This window comes from Mugil cephalus, chromosome 4 (genome assembly GCF_022458985.1).
Source record: "Mugil cephalus isolate CIBA_MC_2020 chromosome 4, CIBA_Mcephalus_1.1, whole genome shotgun sequence".
NCBI classification, from domain to species: Eukaryota; Metazoa; Chordata; class Actinopteri; order Mugiliformes; family Mugilidae; genus Mugil; species Mugil cephalus.
Genome location: NC_061773.1, coordinates 30,440,071 through 30,449,183, shown reverse-complemented (window position 1 = coordinate 30,449,183; position 9,113 = coordinate 30,440,071). Strand labels below are relative to the sequence as shown.

Here is a 9,113-nt window from a genome sequence, read left to right as displayed (position 1 = left end):
GGAAGTACTCACCAACACTGAGCTCAATGATGGATCTTGTCGTTGGCTGATGATGTGGAAAAATACAGCTGTACCTTCCACTGTCTGTCATCTTTGTGCTTCTGATAACTATGGAGGCATTACCAGACTGGAGCTGATCTTCAAAATGAAAGACTCGACCTTTGAACTGTGGATCTTGACCTGAACGTCCGTTATTATAATGAGTTCCTGCAGCGTACATGAACACCTCCTTCTGATCATCTTTCTTCCAGTCAAAGGTCTCAGACCGAATGTTGGTAGAGTCTAAGGAACAGGGTAAAATGACGTCTTCATCTTCTTTCACTATCATCTTGGTGACTGGTGTCTCTGGAAGACAAAAACTTATTTATTTGCACACACATAAAAATCCAGAGTCAAGAAGTAAAGGACATACTCTCAAACCAAACACTGTTTCATTGTCATTTGGAGATGAATGTTGTGAGTGGACATATGTGTTTTGAGTGCCAACATAATTTTTTGTAACGTATAATTAGGAATAAACATCCTTATACTACCCTGAGAATAAACAAAAACAAAGAAAAGCTAACCTCATTTACATAATATATAACAGGAAAGAAAAAAATTCACAGTCAAGTAGAAACCTGGACTGTTGAATGTTGAGAGTCAATCCAATCGACCAATAAATTAAAAATGTATTTGGGGAAAAAAACTATTTGGGAGAAAATTAAGGATCGAAAGAACTTCAGACAAAAAGACAAAACAAACAAAAAATGACCATAAACGTCATGAATTACATGTGATGACAAGTTATTTTTTATAGTGATACAGGGCTCTTAACAATGTGGACTTTCCAAAAGAAGGAGGTAAAAAGGAAGATGAAGATGATCTACTTGTCTAGTATTGTTTGAATGAAAGTGAGAATTCAGTTTAAAGAAATTGTTAAACGATGGAGGCAGAGAAAGAGGCATGAACATATATTTATATATAAACACACATATCTTTTGTTACATACAAAACAATGTTAAGTTTTCCTCATCATCTTAACTTTCATTAAATATTTTGCAGTGGACATTTTGTGCTATTAGAGGTAAATTGTTGTATTAATGGATTAACTGCAGAGTGGGATCTGATCCTAGACTCACTCCTGAGTCCTTATTCGCTCATTCTTCCTGTTGTGTCTTTATAAATAAAGAACAAATGTGTTTACAGTTTCAGAGACAAAATGCACACACCTCTCAACAGCTGGAATGGAAACACTCAGATTTCATCAGCTATTCTGTTGACTGTCTTGTGAATTAAAATGTGAGTAAAAATGTGTACATATACACTACCATTAAAAAGTTTGGACTTTTGACTAAAGCTGTTTATCTGCAGACTGGTGGAGATGATCTCTTCCATGTTTGACGCTGATAAACTCAGGATTATTAAACCTGACAGTAACTGAGCGTTTAATAATCTTCAACAACAAGAATTTTTTAGGCCTAAATGATTGGAAACGAAAGAGTTAAATGTACTGGTGCGTGCGCGTCCCCGCGACAGGTGTGCTCTTCGTTCACCGGTGACGAGCATTAAGTGACTTTATCGACTCATCGAAATTAAAGTTTTACTCAGTAAAACACAAACTTTTTACTTACGGCGCATTCACAGAGAGGTCGGTGACTTTTCAGTAAAGAGACGTGGACGGTAAGACGAACTTCAAGCCGCTGAATGTGACTCGGAATCTCAGAGAAAAGCGAAGTCATAAAATTCCGAAGACCTGACGAACCTCATATTTCAATTATTCGTCGATAACAGCCGATACTACACTTAACACAAAACTACTCGAGTTTTTACTTCAATAAATGAGATATTATGAAGATTATACGCCTACAACACCTTACAACAGCTTACCTTTACAAAAGTTACCTTACATGTAAAAGTTAGAAACTCTTACCTTCAAGACAACTTATTATTCGAGCTAAGGTCAGAAAATAAAACGGTAGAAGCTCCATAATGCTCCGTGTCTTTGCTTACACTCCTGTGCGGAAACCAACGTCAAAATCAGAGACAGATAATAGAGTAGTACCCCACCACCCCACCCCACCACCCCACACACACACACACACACACACACACACACACACACACACACACACTCTCTCTCTCTCTCAGCCGGAATAAAATCTGTGTAATTGAATTTGTCCTTTGTTCTTTCCGTAGTATCCCCCAGTCTATTTCATTTTATTTTTTATAAGTTTTTTACACAGTGTATCCATGTTCGTGTGCCTTCTTTTGTTATTTCCGTAAACTGGTTGCGTGATATCATGTGATCATGTGTAGCTGCAGTTCCCAATGTGACCACCAGAGGGCAGTGGACTCGCTACCATGTGGACACTTGTAGTTACTGATAGTGGCCACAGGAGAGTGCTAATTATCAGTTACTCTCGTACAGCTCATCATTTGTCCACCAGAGGGAGACAAATCTCCATCAGTACTCATGTCAACGTTGACTTGTGTTTTGATCTTAATTCTGTGTTTTCAAGTCAAGTCAACTTTATCGTCAAGTCTGACATGCAACACAATACAGGATTGAAATTACCATCCTCAAAGGCTACGATGCAGCAGCTAAACACAAAATGTAAACAAGAAATGTGCAAACGTTGGGAATACATAAAAATATTAAAGAAAAAAAAACAAGCTATATCGTGTATATACAAAGTAGACAAAGGTAAACATGACATAGTGCCTGGCAATATACATAAAGTGGCTGATGCTACCCTGAGTCGAATCGGGCAAAGTGTGGGTGGAATGAATGAATATATGTATATACTGTACATATGCACACAGTCTTGAGCAAAGAGCATATCTCTTAAAAGCAGGGGCTGCAGACGAAGTCATCACAGAAATTAAATCACTTTTATTGTGTTTAAGCGAACACACAAACCCACATATTCAAAACCAGCACAGTGTTAAAAAAGACTAAAATACTTTGATCCTTTGACCAGTAATGGTTAATGTTATAATCACACAGATTATAAGTGAAGTTGAAGTTACTCTTCTATCAGATTTTCTTCAATTCCAACAATGAGACAAAACTAAAGAACAAGTCTGTGATCAAATAAAGAAAATAACAGAATCATTAATGAGCAGATGAAGAACTCAACGTCTCATTCATCCTAAAGCTGCTGTTTATCTCCACGATAAACAGTCACAGAACAGTGGAGAATGGAAACAGATGTGAATCTGATTTTCTTCACATTCGGTTCATAATTTGAAATCTATAAAAATAAAACCAGGATTTAGGTGAATGTGCATCTTAAAAGAACAGACTGTCATTATGTGAAGTCTTACAGATTGTTCTGAGAACCAAGGATTAATGGTGGTAACAGATAATAATGAATATACTAATATAGTATATAGACATGTATATATCCACTGATCAGCCATAACATTATGACCACCTCATCATCACAACAGTCCACCTGCTAATGAGGTCATCAGTGTTATCCACTTCACTGGTTGGTGGTTTTAATGTTGTGGCTGATCGGCGTCATGTAGTCCGTCTTTGAATCCGTTGATTAGCAGCGAGTTAGACTCTGAATTCAGTTGCAGCACCTGCGATCAGTTCTGCTGACTCTCAATAACCAGTGGATAGAAAGGATTCATTCAGTATCTATCAGCTCTTCTTCCGTCTGTCTCTGGGTTTGACCTAAAGGACGTTTAATAAGAAAACACAATCGAATAAAATAGACAGGAAAGTAACTTTAAGTTTATCTCTGCAGGTTGGCTGGTCTTCGTGTCAGCTGCTGAGGAGTTTCCTCTGGAGGAAGTGAGAACGTCTTCTCCTGTGACCCTGGAGGACGAAGCAGTTTGGAGAATGAATGAGTGAATTCATTAACATGAAAGAAAATCCATCACGTTCACAGTCAGTGAATTTATTTCACCCTCAACTATCTCACCCTAAATGAACCGTATCGATGTGTTATCATGTCAATGTTGAACTGCAAACAACATAAATAATGTACAGGGTGAAAAATACTTCATTACCACCTACGATCCAAAAACCTTTTAGAGATAAGGAGAAGGAATTTTTATTTTTCAATTCACAGGTCATGCACACCAATGAAAAGCTTCTGTGTTTCTTGTTGTGGTGTTTAGTTATGACACGCGTTACAGACAGACAGTTAGAAATGTATAAAAACATAAAACTCAACAGGAAGTATTTTACTAAATTATTTCATTTGAATAACTGATGGAGAAGGGGTGGGACTAGATACGTTTCACTCCTTTTTGAATATATAGCATGTTTCTATCTTCTATTTTTTATCCTTTTCTTTGAATATATTCTAAATGAATAAAGCTCAGATCAAATCAGATTAATTATTAATTCATTAAAGTTGCTGTAAAGGCTAAATCATTGTTAGCTCATTCATTCATAACTGTTCTGCAGCCAACAAAGACATTTTAATTAAACAATTAAAACTCTGTCCTCCGTCTTTGTTTCCACTGCAGCTCCATGAACCTGTGCAGCGATGACAGCAACATGTTTTTTTCCATCAACACAGACTCAGATTTATTCATTAACTGTTCCCTCAGTGTCTCTGTAGTGTGATTAAAGTGTGGAGGAGTTAAAGACTGAACCAGACTGTGGAAGCATGTTAAATCTGTTTTTCTATATTTGTTGGAGGAATATGTTGAGATGAACCTCAGTGCTGCTTTCATACAGAAACAAACTTATGTCCTCAGTTTAAAAACTAGTTGAGAGTCAAGTGAAATGAGGGAGAAACTCAAACATCACTCACATTGAGGTGTCCACTCTTCCATGGTTATCAGCTGCTGAAAGTATTTTCCTGCACAAAGGAAACACAACATTTATTTGTGTCTGATTCAAATCCATGTCCTGCAGATAAAAGTGTTTTAGTATCAGAAATGAAATAAATCGTGTTGTTTTGTTCATACTTCCTCCTCCTGAACTAAACTGTTCTATGAATTAGAAAACTTATCCAGTGGATGAAGTCAGGCTGCTGAAAGCCTCACATTAAGTCCAGATAATACAGAGAATATTATATGAACTTACCTTTACTATACTTTAGTCTGTAGTAAAGAACCATAAGAAGAAGAAGAAGAACACTGAGAGCTGCTACAGCAACAATCAGCCCAGTGGAGGACTCTGAAACGGATCAGAAAACAACTCTATGTTACACTCAAAAAGTTTCATAGAGAGAAAACGAATATTGACAGAGAACAATGATACAATGAAGTGAGCGCAGAGGAAAAGGATAAAAATAAAAACCGTAGAATAATAAATGTGTCCGGCCCTGAACTAATACAGCTCACGTCTCCTTCCAGGTCCCTCCCACATATTTTCACTAGGATTCAGGTCTGGGGGGTTTTACTGGAACTAGTCATGATTCCTTCTATATTCAGTGAAGACCCAAATAAAGATGCTGTGACCACTGTCGGCGTTGCTGTGTTTCGCTGTGTTGTTTCAGTGTGGCTGCTTTTCCTTGAGGCCTCTTCACAGGTTTAAGGTTACTTGTAGTTCTCAACATCTGCTCTGTTGCTTTTTGTTTTGTTTCTAATTCACTCGGTTCTGACGACCTTCCCTCTCCTTGTCAGCATCCAGCCAAACTCATCCAGTCTGAGTGACAGTCTGATGTTACTGCTGGAGATCCTGGGGAGGTTTCACTCTCTTCAGATGTGTCTGCAGATGTCCAGCTCTTCATAGTTGAGAACAGTTCTTGGTGCCGGTTGTTGTGGTTTGCTCTAAGATCCACTGAGTGTAAGAGTCATGTGATTTTCCTCCAGTGTTGTTCAGTCTGCAGACGTCATCACGCTGACAATTCATTTTAATGCAACCACTTCTTTTTTCACGTGCATTTTACTGGTGCACGTTCTGTGATTATGACCCTGGCCTCACCCGTAGTTTGGGAGATCAGGAAGTGATGCAGCAGTAACGTTGTGGACGGAGCAGAAACGGACAAAGACAATGACCTAAGAAGTTATTAATTCTCTGTGACGTTACACAAACACCCCCTCACCTAAGACAGAACACCTGGATAGTTTTAAGACACCTGAGTAACTCTACAAGCAACAAACTTAGGAAGAGAAATATGCAAAAAAAAAAAAAACTTGAATTATAACTAGTGAAAATAAAATTAAATGCAACTCACCAGTTATATAGATAAAGATCTTGGTGTAGGTGGTGTGGTTGATCTCCTCCTGTGTAGCTACACAGCGAAAGTGGTCGGTTCTGGTCACGCGAGCTCTGAGGATAATGTTGTATGTGCCTCCTATTTGTGTGACTATTTCTTCAGCAGGAACTCTGTTGTTATCACTGTCCACCCACTCCAGCTTAGGTTTTGGAAAAGCATCTTGAACTTCACAGTGCAGCAGAGCCCAGGACTTTGCTTGATCGAGGATGGCGACGTGCGGCCTCAGAGCTAAACCTGTGAAACCAAAGTAAAAAGTACGGCTTGAAAAACACACTTAAATGTTTTCAGTTCATCTGGTCTGATTGTGTGTCCACCAGTCAGCCACAACATTAAAACCAACCCCCACAACAGCTACAGTTTTAGAGTCGTTCTGATCCTTTCACTTGTCATATTGAATTGAACCTCTCAGATGTTTTCAAATTGATATTTGAATTAAATTCGAGATTAAACGTTAACAGAGAGAACTGTCTGTCTACTAGAAAAAAAATAGTATAAAGTTTAGAATAAATCTCTAAAGTTCACAGTAAACATCATTTAACCAGTCTGCAGAATAATAATGAAGCTGAATCTAAACCTCTGGAACAAAACATTAGAACAGAGGCGTACGTTTATAAAGGAGGACCTGGTAACATGACAGCGAATAAATGTCAGTATCATTAGAGACACACTGAGTGCTGCTGGACTGATGAGTTTCAAAGCTTCCACATTATTTAAATAGATGATGTTAGTGTATAAATGTCTCCAGTAATAATCAGTGATCAGCTCCATCATGTCCAGGTGAGACTCACTGATCAGATCAGGACTCACCTGGGATGGTTTCTGCTGTTCTGTCTTTGGAGACTGGCTCTGAAATAGAAAAGAATACACATCATCAACTTGGACACGAATGAGAATAAGAAAAGAAAGAAATCCTGTTTATTTCCCTACACGAACAAATAAATAAAGAACAGTCAGAGTAACAGAATTCATCAACGACCTGTCACATTAACAGAAGAGACTTAAGGTTTATGTCAGGTAGGGATGGATACAGATACTTGGTACCATCGTGTCCCCCACGCTGACTCTAATGGTCACAAAGAGTCAGAAAACACAGTCACACAATCTGTGTCTTTCCTCTCTGCTGAGAGCAGATCATAGTGTTCCATGGAAGTACTCACCAACAACCAGATTAACGGTTTGTCTCAGTGGATGATGATCTCGAAACATACAGGTGTAGCTTCCGCTGTCTTCCACCTTCGTGTTTCTGATAACTATGGAGGCATTACCAGACTGCACTTCATCTTCAAAATGAAACACTCGACCTTTCAACTGCGGATCATGACCTGGGAAGTCGTTATTATAATGACGGCCCCCGATGTACACGAACACCTCCTGACGAAAATCTTTCATCCACACAAAGAATTCAGGGTGAGTTTTCCCTGAGGAACAAGGTAAAACAACGTCTTCATCTTGTCTCACTCTCACCGTCCTGATATCTGGTCCTGGAAGACAAAAACATTTATCATATTAATCAGTGTTCACATCCAGAGCGATGAGTCAGTAACACAGTTTACAAGTTTTCATGTTTGTACAGATATATCTGCCACTTTATTAGGGACACTAGTGAAAATAAATCAATCTTCATATAACATTGCTGCTCTAAATCCTCCTTTATGACGGTTCCAGTGTTTAGTTGATGTTGATATTAAATCTCTTATCAGCTGTTTTGCAAAAAGAATCATATTTAGGACAAACCCAAAGTAACTAAATGCTGTCATGAACATGTTGGAGCTCATTCATGGTTTTGGCCTCTTTTTAAAGACACAATAAAATGCAGACAATTCTCAGTAGTTGGAATGGAAACACTCAGACTCCATCAGCTGTAGTCTGCTGATTACTATTTGACTTTAAACAGCTTTTAAACGTGTGTGTTTACTTCAGACAACAAGCTGGAGATGAGCCTCGTCCATGTTCGACACAACCGGACATTAACTGAGCATCTAATAACTGTTTAGATTCAACGAGAAGATTTATTTAGGTCTAAATAATGAGAAACTTTAGTTCCGCTGCGTGCGCGTCCCCGCGACGGGTGTGCCGTTCAACAGTGACGAGCATTAAGTCTCTTTATCGGCTCAGAAATTAAAGTTTCGTCGCAGTAAAACACAACTTTTTTATTCACGTCACACTCACAGAGATGTTTTATGACTTTACAGTAAAGAGACATCGACAGTACGACGAACTAAAAGCCGCTGAATGTTGAACTTTACTCAGTCTTCTTGAGGACTTCCTCTTTTATTTCTACTTTGTAACTTTAATAAAATTCCCATGTTTCATTTATCCGTCGATACCAGTCGATACTACACTTCACACGGAAATACTCGAGTTTTTACTTCAATAGGAGATTATTATGAAGATTCTACTCTTACAACACGTTACATCAGATCATTTCAACAAAAAATTATATGACCGTAAAAGTCTGTTTGACTCTTTAAAGAGAAACTCTCACCTTCAAGACAACATATTATTCCAAATAAAGCCAGAAAATAAAAGTGTAGGAGCTCCATGATGCTCCGTCTCTTCGCTTTGGAGAGAAAATGGCGACTGTTTACTTTCGTTTCTGAGTCCGACTCATTCTGGTTCTTCACAATAAAAGCGCCTCAACTCCGAGACCTTTTACCCAAAACATCAAAGTAGATAGATAGATAGATAGATAGATAGATAGATAGATAGATAGATAGATAGATAGATAGATAGATAGATAGATAGATAGATAGATAGATAGATAGATGTCTCAAGTGTTTTAAAGAAATTCTCAGCAGAGGTCACGGTTTCCTTCTCTGCTGAGGACGACAGCCGCAGTCTGCTGGGATACAGTTTTATGGAAACAAATATTCAAATCTACAGAGACGCTTCATGTCTCATCATGTGCTCATCTACTGTTTATCCTCAGTACGTTTGAAA

General features: G+C 38.3%; 1 protein-coding gene across 2 annotated transcripts; it reads right to left on the bottom strand.

Moving 5' to 3' along the window:
* Positions 1 to 2,855: 2,855 nt before the first annotated feature.
* LOC125007377 (butyrophilin-like protein 10) lies at positions 2,856 to 8,805 on the bottom strand. Of its 2 annotated transcripts, XM_047584187.1 has the most exons (7): positions 8,659 to 8,805; positions 7,331 to 7,654; positions 6,981 to 7,019; positions 6,132 to 6,407; positions 5,036 to 5,128; positions 4,761 to 4,808; positions 2,856 to 3,811 (listed from the first exon to the last, which is right to left on the bottom strand). In XM_047584187.1, the coding sequence occupies exons 1-7, from the start codon at positions 8,714 to 8,716 to the stop codon at positions 3,729 to 3,731; spliced, it is 921 nt and encodes a 306-aa protein (XP_047440143.1). In that variant the 5' UTR covers positions 8,717 to 8,805; the 3' UTR covers positions 2,856 to 3,728. The 2 variants fall into 2 exon arrangements, 1 of the variants encoding a protein (XP_047440143.1); XR_007112679.1 differs by lacking the exon at positions 2,856 to 3,811 and having other exon boundaries at positions 4,760 to 4,808; positions 5,036 to 5,873.
* Between the last annotated feature and the right edge of the window lie 308 nt (positions 8,806 to 9,113).